This window comes from Bacillus rossius, chromosome 2, assembly GCF_032445375.1.
Source record: "Bacillus rossius redtenbacheri isolate Brsri chromosome 2, Brsri_v3, whole genome shotgun sequence".
NCBI lineage: Eukaryota > Metazoa > Arthropoda > Insecta > Phasmatodea > Bacillidae > Bacillus > Bacillus rossius.
In genome coordinates this window covers 95423050-95440762 of record NC_086331.1, presented here as the reverse complement: position 1 = coordinate 95440762, position 17713 = coordinate 95423050, and the positions used below count along the sequence as shown (strand labels likewise).

The 17713-nt window shown below is 37.1% G+C and overlaps 1 protein-coding gene across 2 annotated transcripts in view; it reads right to left on the bottom strand.

Annotated features, from left to right (window-relative positions):
- Nucleotides 1-6247: 6247 nt before the first annotated feature.
- LOC134529487 (contactin) overlaps nt 6248-17713 on the bottom strand; it is a 137935-nt gene continuing 126469 nt past the window's right edge. For both annotated transcript variants that reach the window (XM_063363626.1, XM_063363625.1), the window contains 2 exons: nt 10848-11031; nt 6248-8680 (listed from right to left, as the gene is read on the bottom strand). In XM_063363626.1, coding sequence (XP_063219696.1) covers nt 8571-8680; nt 10848-11031 — 294 coding nt within the window. In that variant the 3' untranslated portion in view covers nt 6248-8570. The remainder of the gene's footprint in view (nt 8681-10847; nt 11032-17713) is intronic.

Below are 17713 nucleotides of genomic sequence, written 5' to 3'. Positions count from 1 at the left end.
TTTGATGAAATTCCCTGACTTTCCCTGATTTTTCCCTGTAGCTACAAAATTCCCTGACATTTCCAGGTTTCCAGGTTTTCCAGGTCGAGTGGCCACTCTGGTAGTTACTAACAATGGTACGGCCAGTGTAATTCATCGAAACAACCAAGCTTTACATAAATACCCGCCATTTAAAAAAAAAAACTGTAAACACTAAACAACATTCCATTCTACTTGCGACTGCGCAGTTGAGAGGCCCCGAAAGGCACATACCAGTGCGCATTGATACGGCCCCGCATGCGCATACATACCATGCCGCAAAATCCCGGCACTACAAGTGCACGCTGGTAAACACGAAACACGAAAGTATGTAAGCTAAGGTTTGTGAGGCACAGGACCAAATATCCATTATTTTTTATTTATGGGTATTATATTTTCTATACAAATCCTGTTGTTCCATGTATGTAGACACCCTGCAATTTGAAAATAAATATATTCAGATCGGCAAAAACAACCTCCCGGTTTTAAAGGAAAAATCCCTGAGATTTCCCTGATATTTCCAGGTGATAGTGAAATCCCTGATATTTCCCGGTTTTCCCGGTGAGTGGCCACCCTGTTGTTCTGACTAAACTTTCGTCAATTCTTAGCATTTTTTGGAGTGAAGTGGTGCTTGAAAATGTTATTTGCATTGTCAAAAATAGGCTTAAATTTACCTTCTGGATCATAGTTTGGTTCGCCAGGATGACCAAGTGTTTTTGTTATCGAATATGCGGAAAAATTTTAAAAGTAATTTAAATCTATTGCGAGAAAACATTTTTCAAAACCATGGTACGCTGGTAGACCAATATGAGGAGAGCATCATCATTTTTATGAGGCCCATATTTAGGATACATGCTACAAATGCTTTCACTTCAGCAACTGAAGTGTTTTTTCACGAAAGAGATCGCAAACCTGCACATAATTTATTTTTGTCCTGTGATAAAAACTGCTGAGCGTTTCTGTTGGTTTCCTTTACCAGAAGCTGCCGTAAAGAAAAAGTAAACATTAGCTGGAAATATGCAATGGGCTTAGAGTTTCAAGGCGGTAAATATTTTAGTCTAGCATTTTCTAAAAACTTTGGTATGTTGTGCTTTGGTGGTGAAAAGTCTTCACAAAAAACCACAGTATATTATTTGTCTCTGTCAATTTTCATCCGATGAAACACTTGAACTTTCATCTGAATTCGTAAGAAGTGATGCACCAACTGGAATGGAATTATCCACAGCCACTGGAGCAAGTTTTGGTGTGTTTGAAGTAGATGGTAAATACTCATCCCCATCGGTACTTGTATCAGTGTCGCTGGTCATATCTTTATCGAAGTTGCTTGGCTTCTGGGTTGTAACCATGTCCATGGCAAGTATATCACAGACGTTTCGATCGACGTTCCTATCACCATCATCAGGGTAGAGTTAACTACTGAGGTTATTACAAGTTCTCCTGCCCTTTTAAAAGGCAGGATAACTTGCAATAACTTCAGTAGGTAACTCTACTCTGATGATGGCAATAGCATCATCAACCGAAACATCTGTGCTGCTTCGTCAGTGTTTATTCGTCAATCATTGTTCATCTTCACTTCACGTTCACATGCACCATTATTATTTTCAGCTAGGCGGACAGTTAAATATACGTTTATTTCTTTTTAATGGCACACTGTAAAGTAATAATGTGGAAAAGGATATTTAAAGCTCATTTTAATAAACAGTTGTTACTGCAGTGAATTCTACAAAATTTTGAGTAAAGCGCTTGCATAGAAGTTATATTTTTTGTGTTTGTAATATAGGTTAACGTAAACTCAATTATGATTATGCGCTAAATGAACACAAATACATCCAAGAAAAAATGTAAATCATTAATACAGTATGTACTTAATTATGTAAAATCAGCCACCTTCGCTAGCAAATTCAATACTAATAATAATGAAACGGCAGGAGAATATAAGCATCACCTTCTGAAGTACATACTTAAAATTGTAACAATACCTTTCCTACTGAACTGCATTGTACAAACTTAACAATTACTAGATACCGTATTTACTCGCGTAAAGGCCCCCCTTTTTTTTCCAAATTTTCGACTCCAAAAAAGGGGAGGGGGCCTATACGCGAATTTGGAGGAAAAAATAGATTTTTCTTTTTTTCAGATATGAAAAACTAACACTGAATAAAAGCAAAATGAAATACCGCCACAACTTATTTAAACGCCAATTAAATTTTGATTAAATGAAACAGCGGAACGACTGGCAAGTCGTGCGTCTTTGTTCTAATGAGGGAGGTTGGGGGAGGCAGCGACGCGGCAGGAGGGAGAGAGAGGCAGCTAGTCCAGAGGGAGGAGAGGCAGCTAGTCCAGAGGGAGGAGAGGCAGCGCTTAGGCGGGGGAGGAGAGGCAGAGGCGTGGCTTTACCTCCCTCCTGCCAGCTAGCCAGCCAACCAAAGGAGTGTAGGTACCTGTTCCACCCACTTCCCTTCCTCCTTCACTTCCCCTCATCTTCCCCTCTTCTACTCCGTCAACACAAGCCCACGAGTCCAGCTTTCTTTATCTTTATGTCGTTTGAGATAGGACTAACTGCTTACGTCAGGCATGCCTCACCACGGTCCTACTGAGAGCGGACAAACTATAATACCAGTCTCTGTATCACTGCCGCTTACAAAATCACCTCCCGCCGCTCACAATACATGGCTTGCTGTTTGATGCATGCCAAGCTGCCCTGCCCTCAGATAAACCCAGAAAAACACGTTTTTAAATTTTTTTTCAAAAATGTTTACAAAAAAAGGAGGGGGGCGTATACGCGGGCGGGGCCTTTACGCGAGCAAATACGGTATATAATCCTAGATTACTCCAGGTTTCTGATAGTGTTTTATTATTTCCCTAGACCAAACAGTAAACTACTCTAATTTTTTGAACTTTAAATTTAAAATTAGGCTCAAGTCGAGTACTTAAAACTTGACTCGACTTGAAATGTTGAATACTCGGACATCCCTAATTAAAATACAGTATTTACTTGAATATTCGTCGCCATCGCTTAATTTTCGCACCTATTGTTTGAGGTAATGAATTTGGTATTTAAGATTCTCCTCATAATCGTCGCACCCTTATTTATTGACGGCGACTGAGGCGCGAGGCGCGACGCGCGAATGGAACAGCCGTAAACACAAAGGAACAGCCTGCTTTCATGTGGCGTGTGGCGCGATCGGAACAGCCGTAAACACAATAGAACAGCCTGCTTTCACGTAGCGTGTGGCGCTTATCATTGGTCAAACCTTGAGCAGCATGTCCTAATTGGCCGTGTGGGAGGAAGGAATGTGTGTGGAAGATAAGATGCTGTGATGCCATTGTTTTATCTCGTTTGCATTGGAGTGGAAAGTACCGGTAATTGCAGAGTTTGAGAAAGTTCATTTTGTAAAAATATGGGTAAATACAATTCGTATACTGCCACTTTCAAGTTGCGCGTAATCACATTTGCAGAAGAGCATGGAAGAGAATTTTCAGTAAGTGAAAAACTTGTTCGTGACTGGCGAAAAAAAACAGACAACTTGAATAACACGTGACGACAGCGGCGACTAAAAGACGTTGACGTCCCGGCAAATGAATCTGATGCATCAGAATCTAGTTCAGACAATGAATAGATAAACTTGGTGAGTGTTGAGACTGAATGTGTTTTATAAATGTATTTTGTTTATTGATTTTTCCACAATTTTGTGTTTATACTATATTTTTATTTTGCCAAACTTCTTGTAACCAAAAGTTGTTTTGTTTATTTTGCGTGTATTGTAATTAAATATTACGTATAGGTAGGGGCCTGTTGTTTTCGCGATCGCGATTAAACGACGATAAACGCGAAATCACCGTTAAATACAGTTTTTATGCAAAATCGCCATAACACAGCGTTTTTACACAAAATTTAGTATTAAAACGCGAAATCGCAGTGTTTTTACGCGAAATTTAAATACTGGTTAAAGACTTGTCTCGTCAATGGTAAACAAACACCGCAACATGGCCGCCAAACATTAATCATAAATGAACTAAAGCAAACAAAAGCTTACACACGCTCACATTATAATGTTAAACCCAAAAATATACTGTAAAAATACGCAAAACTACGGCGTTTATTTTCCTTTCCAGCATATGTTTGGATAGATAAGACAAACAGGCGAAGTTTTAAAGCATACACACACCGCTCGGGGCACTGACGTCAGCTTAGAACAGCGACACCGGATAAATACAAAAGCAAGCAGATGATTGGGCGAACGGTGTTTGGAACAGCCTTACGTGAGTGGCCATATCACGTCCGCCGGGGGCGCTGGCATATAGTTGGAACAGCGTCGTAGTATCAAGCAGATTATCAGGCGAACCAGGCACAAGCATTTTAAATCGCGCCAAAAAGCGGAAAAATGTAAACAAACATTAATTTTCGAATGGTGTGACGATGATGATTAGTTGGCCAACAGTTTTTATAGATTTTGTTGGGTCGTTACCACAACGCGGAAATACTATAACGCCGAATGTCAAAATTGACCACAAAGCCGAAATACCATAACGCCGAATGTCAAAATTGACCACAACGCCGAAATAACAACTGAATGAATTTGTGTGCGTTTCTAATGTACCTTAACGCCGAAATACCACAATTAAACCTTACCTTACCTTACCTAACCTAGTCTATCCTAACATAACCCGACCTTTGTGGCAGCCCTGTAATGACATTTTTCGGCGTTGTGATACACAGCAGTTTTCTAGCTGTCGTCGTGATCAATTTGGCATTTCAGAGTTGTGATGCGTCCTCGAAAATTTTATTTACCCTTTTCAGGGGGCCCTACGTATAGGTACCATGTACCTAGATATTAACTTCTTTAATTTAGCATTTCCAAGCAATTTACTAAAAAATTTTACTTAAAAGATTTTTTTTTTTTTAATTTTTCCTCACATATTGGTCGCATCTCACTTGTTTTTTCATAAAATTTGGTAAAATTTCTGCGACGATTATGCGAGTAAATACGGTATTTATTTAAATGTATTTAGACAATTAATGCTGGAAACTGATCTTAATGGGAGCAGTATCTTGATAGTTGAAAAACAAATTATTTTGATTTACATACAAATTTATAGAAAAAACATATTTTATTAGCGCTGTTTTGATTAGTGCTCAGTTGTTTTCGAACAAATTAGGGCGTTACTTCAAGAGACAGGTGTATTTATGGAATGTGATATATATATTGTATGTTACAGTAGAACCTCGATGATACGTTCCCGTTTCATACATTTTCCCGTGTCATACGCCGATTAATTTTGGTCCCGCCGAAAGTACTATATTTACAATGGCTTACTTTCCCGGAACATACGCTTATAAAATCATTAAGTTCCCGTTTCATACGTTTTTACAAAGTGGAAAAGTCCTAAAATTCACAAATTTTTTTGTTATATTCCTCCCGATAAACTACATTTTAATGCTTTTATTTTGAAAAACGTTCATTGTTTACCTTTGCAAACTTAAGAAAATAACTTTATCACACCATAGATATGGATAGTATTAGGAAGACTGTGCACTTCACTAGTAGCATCTATGGCCAGCACCAAGCGAGACTAGTGGCGCAAACAAGCAATGATTATGAAAATGGTGCACCTGCTTTACCAAGGCACGGACCTCATATTTTTTGCATTCATTAATCTTTGAACTGAATATACCCGTTTGTTATTGTTTACTTACGTCGGATTGTTTTGTATTTTACGTTTCTCAGGTTAAAATTTTATTGAAAATTGTTCTGTTGCGTAAAGTTGTTTGTAAAATGAAACAAACAAGGAAAAAATTCTGATTTTCTTTTTACAATAGCCTAATTTTTTAAATTTCTAATTTAGGCTTGGTGACTTTTCCCCCCCTCCCAGAAAGCACTTCATATCATTTTGTAAGATCACTGTTTCTCATGTCAGCTTTACTTGATTATGGACTGTATTTTACATTTCTGGTGGTTTTATTATATGTATATGTAATGATGAATTCTATCTTTCATTAATATAATGCAATTATTTACACATTATGTATTAAAGTATAATCTGACATTGTGCTGGCATGCTAGATTGAAAAATTTTTTTATTATTGCCATTCCCTTTTCATACACTTTCCCGCATCATACACCATTTTTGTGCCCTCCGTTGAAAAGTGTATGACAGGGGTTCTACTGTATTTACATTTCAGTTTTAACTCAGCAGGAAGTGTCTTTGGTTTATAATAAAAATATGATTTTCCAAGTACAGTTTTATTTGGTATAAAAATAATACTTTCACTGTAATATTGTCCAACAGTATTGCAATTTATAAGAATATATATCTAAAACCATTGTTATCACATGTACACATGTAAACATGACAGATGCATTACACTTGACTGTCAAAAATTATCTAATACTAAGTGCATATTGGTTCATAAAATGGACGGAATGTATTAGTAAATTATTTTATCAGGGTTGCTACAACTCAGGTAACTAGAATTCCCTGATGTTTCCTATAATGTTGGGGGGAGATCATAGTACAATTTTATTTGTAAAATTTCTGTCATAAATCCTATCAATTCTTTGCAGGATAACTGAAAATATAAACTGCATGCATGTTGCTAAATCTACTTTCTTGTTTACAATTTATTTGCTGGAAACATGAGATTGAATTAAATTTAATTAATATTTCAACATTAAAATCTGTGATTTTAAAGCATAAAGCAATTGAAAAAGTGCAATGAGCTTGCTAAAATAAATGCCATGCTCAGTGTTTCCTCCAGAAGTTCAGAGTTATTTAAAGCTAAGACCTCTCAACTAGGGGATAAATTTGTTTGACCCAATTACTACCATGTTTCATTTATTAGTAGACATTTTTTTTCTCACAACAGTTCAAAAATAGTGTTTATAATTTTAAATTAATTGTGTTTATTTTTTAAAAATTGTTCTTGTGACCCACTCAGAAAGTTGATTATGCTATAGGGGATGTAGAGAAAAAAATGCCAGTTATACTGTGAGAAAATGTAAAGAGACAGGCATTATTGGCACTTGAAAAACAGAAAGGTATGTGGTAAACATTAAAAAACAGGAGTAGCATATTGAACAATACATTTTGTTCTTGCAAAAAGAAAATTTAGGGAATTTTGTGACTAACTTTCCTTGGTATTCACTACCTGCTTGTCTATACTTGTAGCAACCCTGATATTATTTATATAAAGTCTATATGCACTTTTAAGTATGAAAATATAAAAAATATATATATTTTACAAGTTACTAAAATGGTTAAAAAAACACACAACCATAGTAAACAGATACAAGAGAAACTGCCTTTCTACAGTTAATAATACAAAAAAAAACATTTTTTTAAAACATAACATCTAGCATACAAAATAAAGAAACATGCACTCAGGATTTAATTGTACTTAGTGTACTACTGGACGGATGTATATGCAGAATATCTTTTGACTTTATCAATGAAAGTTTTCTAAAATTTCAAAACAGCAAGTAAAACTTGCATACTTAATTATAATGTACCTCTGGTACAAGTTTGAAGCATGGACAACTAACTAATCTTAATAGTCAGTGGAAGTAACATACAAAATACTTAATTGATAGAATCTATGCAAATTAATTACCGTACTTATGAAAAAAAAATTAGCAACATCATGAACTGAAAAATCTATGTATGAAGTTAATTCAAAACAAAACTGCAGTAAGTAATTTTAAACAATGAAGGAGTTTTCTTTTAGGCACTTGTTTCATTAAGGTGCTTTCAAACATAAACATTCAAAGACATGTTCTTGAAATTACCTGACAAAAACCAGCTCTCATAAAGCATAACATTTTTTAACCACACACAACAGTCAACAAATAAACGAAACTTTGTGAACAAAGCAAATAAAACTACAGTATATGGACATGTATAAAATATTATCCCATGTGAAATTCTAACTAAATGAAAAACAACATACCTTAATCTCATTAAAATAGAAAAACATTGCTTTAATATACTTAAATGGAGCATATTTCCTTATGGTTCTATTTATGCTACTGGACATACAGTTCTGTTTGAACAATTATAGCATATGACATTTTTGCGTAATTTCTAAGCCACTTAACTAACAAACGGTACTGGTATGTAATGCAGGTATTAGTACCAATCTTTCACATGTGAGTGAGTACCATACCTATATCACAAACACACACACACATAAAAATACTTAAGATCCATTACAAAATTCAGTGCCACAAAAAAAAGCTGCCATATAAATTATGAAATTAAGTAAAAAGAAAGAAATTCCTCATTTCTTTGCACAGCTACAGTCAACATTAGTAGTCCTCTCGAACTTTGTTATAATATAAATAAATGCAAAAATTAATATTTTGTGCAAGCACTGCAATTATGCATGAACACATTTCACTTATATTATTACATGATAGTGTCTATTAAATGCCTAATTTAAAACTGAATAGTAATTTACATTTAGAGTTGAGGTAAGAATTAAAATTTGTGTGTCTGCTTAATTATATAAAGGACACTTTCAGCAAAATATGAGTATTAAACGTTCATGCTTTTCAAAAGGTGTAAAAGCATAACAGCACAAATAACATAAGTCTAAGCACTGCAGTAGACTGTAAGCTTATTGACATGCTGTGTAAAGGTGACACATAAGCTGCTGGTTCACCTGAAACAGTAAAACCATTACCCATTTATAACTTGCTTTTTATAAATACCAGTCAGTGTACTCTTAAACAAAAGTAGACAAAACATGCAAGAAAACATAGAAAATAAATGAGACAGCTGCTTAAGGATGCATTGCCAACAGGTTGATGAACAGCTCCAGTTAAAAATGACTTAAACCCAATGGAATTTCTTTTATTTAAGAACAGAATTTGAAGGAACATTATATCATCAATCCTTGGTCATGTCTACAAACAAAAAGATCAATTAACATAATACTAAAATATTACAAAAAAAATTTAAAATTTAATGTTTGTCTGCATTTATTTAAAAGGATTTTGTTTTCTCATAATTGGTATTGACAATACAGTTGTTACATTAGCCATTACAACTGGAGTACTTTTAAATGTCTTTTCTTCAAAGGTACGAACTAATAATTCCAAATATGTACTACTTACAAAATATATATATTTTTTTGTTTAAATTTAATTTATAACATCCACTGCCCTTTTTGGTTTTCAGAATGTTAGCAAGTAAGAGAAGTGACAGGAGTGAGCCACCTAATAGCCACTGAACCTTGTTTTATTCCCCCCCCTCCCCCCCAAATGTGTTTATGATAGGTTGTAAATCATGTCCCTAATTATTGCTAATATGTAATAAATGTAGTCCTGCCTATATGAACACTGAGTGCATATCAAATCACATTCAGAAATTGGCTTGAATTTTTAAGAAAACAAGTAAGGTAAAAAGTGATATTAATTAAAAAAAGATTTTAGATTCAGAACAACTGCAAGCAGTTTTGAAAATACCGTGTTTTCTCGCATAGTTGTTGCACATTTTATTCTAAAATCAAGTTTGAAAAGTAGGGGTGCGACAATTATGCTGGAAATTTTTTTTTGTTAAGTAAAGTTATTCATAACAGCAAAACCTGTTCATGGAAAGTATGTTTATTTAAAAAAAGGTGGAGAAAACGATAGCACGCCAAACAATTTATATTAATAATTCATTAAACAAAAACCTTTCTTCAACTTTAAATAGTAAAACAAAATCTGTGACACCAACGCGAGCCACTTGAATATGTGACGTGAACTAACGCGTAACTGTCGTAGTACACGCTTGCCACGAAAGAGTGCGGGCCATCAAATGTAGTTAACTCTGCACCTGACAGAGAGCAGCGAGATATCGACATTCGACTACGTGCACGCGCTGTATACGGAAAGCAACATAACCAAACATGAATGACGCCAACTAGCGCTGGCTACATCTTTTAAAGCGGTACACCGCGGCGACACAGGCGGTCAGATAAAGGAAATAAAGTTGAAAAACGTCTTCAAAAGAAAATTTACACGTCAAACAACTTAATATTTCCAATAATTAAATACAGTATAGCCCCGATTTAACGAAGTGCTATGGTTACCGAAAATGTTTACTCTAAATCGATGTTTCGTTAAATCCGATTTACCGATTTTCAATGACCCCCGTCCCCGCAATTATTGAAAATCCTTCACGTTGCGACCATCCCTCTCTACAGCACTCATAATCGCGTCCCTACGTTTCCATATGGTAGCAGGGTCGATGCCGATATCTTGTGCTGCCGTGCTATCTCAGACTTTGTCAACTTTCCAACTGAATCGGTATCTGCCGATTATTGCTCTCATAATCGGTAATCGAATCGGTAATCGGTAAAGTCATATCGGTGCACCACTACTTGAAAGATACTACACACCGGCTTTGGACATGATTTTTGAAACGGGGTTAATATACTGCCTATCTTGTTAAAATTTATCAAACAGTTAATACTATAATGATTCCCTTTGGCTTTACAAACTTTGGTTCCTGCCATCCGCCACAGATGGCAGCACCGTGGTTACACATTTACATTCTATACGACTTCTGTTCAATTCATAAAATTACCCCCACCAAATGCTGTATACAGACAGCTGAGATGTTACACATCAAAAATCGGGGATTTTGGGGAATATATTGGTCATGGTCTTTAGTGACGAACCAACGCAGCATGAACTTGAAGTTATTTCAGAATAGGTTAAAAAAAAATTATTAACCTAGTCATTTGTGCATTTCGCAAGCTCATCTGAAAGTCAGTACAAGTGTAACATAGATATGAAAAAGTTGCCATAAAGTTTATATCTCTGTTTGTGCATTTTACATACCCATTTGAAATGTCAGAGCTGGTGAGGACATTCTTCCATCACCTCCAGTTGAAAAAGCCAGTACTCGCATGTGGTACGTTTTTCCTGGAGATAAATTTGTGATCAATGCCTCCAATTTTGAGCCAACATAAATAATTGTATCATTTGCTGTGCTCATATCTTGATCAACTTCCCAGACACGAACCTTGAAAAGAACAAAAAAAAATTATTTTTTCCACTAAGAAAATAGGCTGCCATTAAAAATACAACAAAAATTTGTGACTTTTCTTCTTAAACATACTGTAAGTGTGGCGTACTGTAATGACCTAGATGATGTACGTATATGTAGTATGTTGCACAGTTTTAAAAAATTGTTAAAAACAATGTCCTTTTAAGAAGATACTGGGCAGGGACACTAATGTAAGTCATGCGCCCCTGCAATCTCCTCTTAGGCAACTGGCCGTGCATCTCTTCCCCTCCTGTTTGTGACGTGTCAGCCTACCCCTCCTTCCCTCCTGGTCTGTTGACACCAGCGCACCTGGTGGTGGCTGGGTCAGCATCGCCAGTTGCTGGCACAGCCTGGCATTCGCTCGGCAGCGAGTGGCTGTGGATGATGGTTTGAGCAGGTTGATGATGGCTAGCTAGGTATATGAGTTGTTAAGCATAAGTTGCGTGTGCTTTGTCCCTCGTGCCCTTACGTGGGGCTGAGTCTGTTGGTTGAGACAAAAGATAAGTGCCTTCTGTTTCTTAAATTCCCATTAGGCTTGCCCTATCTAAACTATGTTCGAATTAATTAATATTGTTTTTCATTTGCCATAATGTTTGTTATGACAGCATGATTGCCGTATTCAGCTTTCCCTGTTTTAGTCTTGGAATGCAGTTTTTGTCTGAGTCTTAGTCTTTCTGTTCTAGTGTTTATTCATAGCAGTCATAACTTGTCATGTATATTTTTTACTATCTGTGTTTTGAGTGCACGTCTCCACCTATAGGTAGGGCCTGGAATTTTTCGCGATCGCGAATTTTGCGAAAATTCGCGCGAATTTCACATGAAAACGCGAAAAGTAAGTACATTCGCGAAAACCACAACATTTCTATATTACACTGCGAATATATCCCCGAAAAGTACCATTACAGTAGAATCCCGCCGATACGACCCCCCCTCTGATGCGTCCATTCCGTTTATACGACTGTTTTTTGAGAAACCGTGAAAAATTTGAGCAGAGAAAGTCGAAAATTTGAGCAAAATCGGCTGAAAAACAAGTCTGTTACACTTTGTTGGACGCTATGTGTTCACGTTTATCTTGGCGAGAGCTGTACTGTAAGCAGGCAGGCATACAAAAGACGGCTAAAAATAGATACCACCCCTCTAGACTGTCCACGCGGCAGTGTCTAGCCGAGCTCGGCGCGTTCCACTATCGCACGAAAAGCCGTCTCAGCTGTCATGTTAGATGTTATCTTACCCGCCCGCACGAAAAGCCGCTGAGGTAGCTTCTGCGAGAGCATAAGAAACTCGTCCGGCCAGGCTGGCGGTAGCGGCGGCTTGACGTCATACGTGACGTGACGCTTACCTCTCCCATCCCCTGCTAATTCTTCAAGGCTCATCCCTCCCAGAGCCACAAACCATGTAAAAACACCCCCCCCCCCCCCCCTTTTCCATCTAACATTTCAACACTCTCCCTTCCTTATTTCAACCTTCTGCGTGAGAAACTGTCAGCATCTTCCTCCCCTCCCACACCGCGTGCGCCAAAAGCCAGGTTGTATAGTCCATTCTCAGTAAAATAAATATTTTTATGGGCTTATACGACTGTCCTTCGCCGTTAATAAATACTTTATAAGTTTAAGTTATTATGAAACAATTTGTTTATTAGTCACACAGCAGTTTCTGCTGAAAAATCACTAATGCCTAGAATTTTATTGAATAGAAAAATTTAGCAGGGCCGTAAACATATTTATTTTACTGCATAGTTACTTTTCCATCTGCATTCCAAAGTGTTTTTATCTTATTTTTTTTTTACGCTGTGAAAGGACGTGGACAAGATAATTGCTTGAGCTGTCAAAATAAACATCGCTGACGGCAGGGGCGGGCGCGCATCCTGTCGGTCTGTCGCTGTGATTATCTACTCCAAAAACATGTCACAGCATTTCAGGATAGCATTGTTCTTATATCTTTCGTTTATAGCCGAATGTTTTCTACCTGATCCACACAAGTTCCTTCGCCACGTTTTGAACTAAAATAACCACCAGCCGGCTAGCATAGACGAACTCGCGTGACGCAAATTCACTTAGCGCGAGTATTTATCGGAACCCATTGTTCAGGGCATGGGCGTAGATCCGGGGGGGCCAGGGGGGCCCGGCCCCCCCCTGGAATTAATGGGCCCCTCCTTGGGGGGGCCCACTTCGTGATTTTAAAGTTAATGGTGTACACAGCATCAGATTATTATTTACAACCACGACAAACACTTTGACATGCTTTACATTCGTACCTACGAGTTCCGTAGTTATTTTCCCTTACCCCTTCTGCGAAAGCCATGGTATGGAGTTTTCCAGTGAGAACTTTGAAACCCTTAATTCCTAGAAACCGTTCATTCCAAAGGACGAAGCTAGGGTAGGGTTCCGTTAGCATTTCCTCCCCATTGTTACCCACACTACCTTGTCCTCTGAAACGACAGTATTATAGGTTTCAGGTAGTCTGTTTTTAAAGTGGTTTTGCTCTCGTGTGCGCCAGTCTTCTGCTTTCTTGGCAAACATCAACATGGATAAGTTCGTGACGCGGAAGAAACGGAAAACAGAATCTGATTCTCACCTGGTAAGCTTGATTGTTTTATAAGTAGTGACTATTATTTAGGTAATATATTTTATTTAAGTGATTATGTAACGTTATTTTTTATAACAGAATTTAGTTTATTTACGAACTCAACTTATATACCATTTTCTGGAATTTTTTAGCTCATCTCCATTCTGTAAGGCTAGCTGCTCTGTACGTTACATGTGAATATACAGGGAATAATTTTTTTTTCTCGTCAATATGGAATTTAAAATCACTCCCCTTTTATTATCAAACGATAATTTTCACAATTCATGGCCGATAATCACTTTATAACATTTGTTATTTGATAACTGCAATACTGCACGAGTAAACAGAAGTAAGAGTGAGAAAGAAGTAATTAAACGTTACACATCCGTATTTAAGTTAATAAGGAAGCAAACGCGTCTTTTTAATAACTAATCAAGCGGCATATTTTAACTAAATAATTCACTGCCAAAATACTGATTATACTAAATATAAGCCGATAAATGTATGTGGTTCAATTAGCTGTAGGATAAATTTCATAGTTCTATCTCCGAGATTTTTCATTTGTGTCATTAGGTTTTTTTCTTTTTTACCTGGTTGATGCATTTACTAAATAAAATAGTCTTAAAGGGTTTAAATATGATTCGATCGTTCATTTGATGTTGATCCGTTTATTAGCTTTGGCGCTTTGGGTTTTTGGGGCGCATCAAAAACTGTGAACAAAGAATTTCACGAACAGCATTTGAATCACAGTAATTATGTGATTTGGCATAAAAAAACCCGACAAAGTGCGAGTCGAACTAGTGCACGAAGGCTTCCGTACCATCATCTATAAAAACGGCAAAAAAAATCATGTCTGTTGTATGGGAGCCCCACTTAAATATTTATTTTATTCTGTTTTAGTATTTCTTGTTACAGCGGCAACAGAAATACATCATTTGTGAAATTTTATTCTGTTTTCACGTTTGTTGTATGGGAGCCCCCCTTAAATATTTGTTTTATTTTAATTTAATCATTTATTTTTAAATTGAAATCAGAATAAACACTTTTGGAAAATGGTAATGTATAGGTGGGGTGTTATCTATTTGCATTACATTCACGTATATTATTTTTATAGATTTTTTCATGGATATTTTATGTATTTAGGTTATCAAATTATTCAAACATGTTTGAGAGATCACTTTTTATAGTCATTAATTAATAATTACTAAAACATATGTTGCTCTGCTTTATTGTTAATATCACTTACGTAAAAATAAAGTGTATAACATACGAGCTTATCATCCAGAGAAGACTTGTTTCGGTTGACCTCTAGCGCAAAATTCTTAAACCACAGAATTCACGGGCCCCCCCTGGAAATCCTACAGATTTGCGCCCATGGTTCAGGGTATGCGAGTCCGAGGTGTAAAATGAATTTAAAAAAGTTGTCTTTTTTACTCCATAGACTATTTGAATATGAAATATATGCGAAAAAACTGTTATTTTTTAATGTATTTAGATATATTTGGGGGGGGGGGGAGAATCGGCCCGAATTCTCTATTGCGGCCATTCAGTTTATAAGTCCTTTTTTCCGGGAACCGTGAGGGGTCGCATCAGTGGGATTCTACGTATTTGCAGATCACTTATACTCACGTAAGGTTAAAGTATCATTTAACCCAAAAAAATTCCATTGACAAACACCTAAATTCGGCTAAGCATGTGGCATCGGCAGCCGAAAAAAAAGAAGAAAATTTGTAGTTGCAAACATCTATAGCAAGGTGTCTGTTTTGTGTAACTGTTTTGGATTAAATTGGCTATTATTATGCATATTAGTCTATTCCTAGTATACATGGATCGTTTATTAAATATGTAAACTATTATATTCAATAACTGCACTATTTAGTCAACATTTAAAATACCGGTAAAATTTTCATTGCATAACGAAAATACAGACTTTAAACCACCGCTTTTCTAATTTGAAAGTACCCGCTTTTTGCATACTGAAAACACCCAAATTTTCCAGGCCCTACCTATAGGAAGTAGTGCCACACGGTATGCAAGGGAAAGTCCCATTTGACTAGTATGGCAGTATCACACACTTTTCTGTTATTTAATTGTCTATGACGAGTTATTACTCATCTTTACTATGTTTGTTGTTAGTTGCATTTGTAACCAGGGTAGTTAGGTTACCAGCCCAAACTAATGTTTATCTTTTGCGTATCGTAACCTGAGCTTCGCCTTTGTGCGAGAGAGTATGTGCTGCTAATTAGTTAATTCTGAGCACAATATATACCTTTAAATTAATAACAACTTAATGATGTTTCAATAATGTGACTGAGTGTATATTTTTATGAAATTTTTACTGGTTTCTAGTATTGTTTGGAGTTCTCCCTACTCTAGTGCCCCAAGAACTGTTTAAGTTGCCTATAGCCACACGGGCCCCAGCCCACTTCATTTCCATTTTCATGCGTGATTAGCCTTCTCCTCAGCTAGCTCATGCAAGTTATCGTCTGCTGCGCACAACCATATAGCCCGGTTGAACAACCATACCGTCATGCCTAGGTCTCCAATGCGCTGCGCCATTTTGCACAAGCACGCTTAGGTTCCTGCTGGCGTCTTCTCGGCGTAGCACTGATAATTACGTCGGAAACTGCCACGGCAGCCTCGCTCCACTGCTGTGTAGTGTTCCTGACTTAAACCCCATTCTTGCCGTTGTGGTCATCAGGGCCGCCCCCTACCCCTTTTGTCCTCCCAAATGTCTGTATGCTTTGGCGCACCCCCCACCCCCCTTTATTTTGGAGATGTCTGTTTACCTCGGACGGACACTGTGAGCCATCTATTGGCAATATTTTTAACTACTCACTTCAGATCTATGACTACCGCTGAGCTCTGGAAACAAACTGCCAGTGGCTGTGGTAACTAAACTTTAGCCTCTGTAGTTCCTGAGTTTGCCGCCAAGAGTGCCACTTACTGGGTGGTCTGCCTCCGCTTTGGCTACCTCCCCTCACTCTCTCTAGGCATTTTACGCTGAAAGAAATAACCCCTGCCACTGGTGACTTCTGGAATCCTTCTGCCAGGCCTTCGGTCCAGGTTTAACTACACATGGTCGCACCAGCCTTCAACATTTAGTCTCCAGTCAGCCATACTTCCACATCATTGGCTATTCTCTGTGTGAGATATTGCAGATAAATTTTGTAATTGACATGAAGTCATTTAGTGTAGGGATAATCCTCACTACTTTCTTAAAGAACTATGTAGTTAAGTGAAGTGGTTTAATTCTCCTAGAACGTCTTCAAAAAATTTCTGAAAATACTTTCACACTTTTAAACACTAACATCATTGTGGGTGTATGTACTTGAATATTCAAGACTCCTAAAATTCACCCTTTGTTCTCAGCCACACTGTCTTAGCCTGAGCATTTCTCTACCCATTGTAGCCATTGCTGGACTCTACCGCTGTCCAGGAGCTGGTCAACCCATAAATTACTCGGCCTGCGAAAATCCTCCTTTACTACTGACCAGCTGTCATCACAAGTCTGCAGCTAAGCCATCTACTGATATGTGTATTTAACATAATTACTAAGCAAGGATACCAAAACTAAATATTAAAATATCAAGATGTATGTAAAATGCTAAACGTATCTTGTACCGGCCGGCAGTTTATTTTCGTTTTCAGTTAAGTCTTTTTGATTGAAGCTTCATTAATTTTTATATTAATAGAAAAGACAAATATTTCCTAAATTATGACCACAACACATCAATTATGGATGTAATTTTGCCTGCAAAAAAAGTGTTCTGATGTACTGCATTTTAAAGTGAAAGAACTATTCCAAGCTTTATAGTTATTATTTACAAGGAACTCCTGTACTATAAAGTAAGATGATTCACTATATACACCTGAGCTATGAATTTAATGGTTCATTATCAATATAAATTAGCACTCTTGCCTTCAGCATCAGGGGTCTTCATATTCCAAGTTCAAAATCAGTGAACAGAATCCTTGAAAATAAGAAAGTACTAAACTGATGCTTACTCTTTGCGAGAATTTACAGAATTCAAGGTGTTACATTTGGAGGAGCATGAGAAGTCATGCCTGCCCACTGACACCGTTCGGGAGC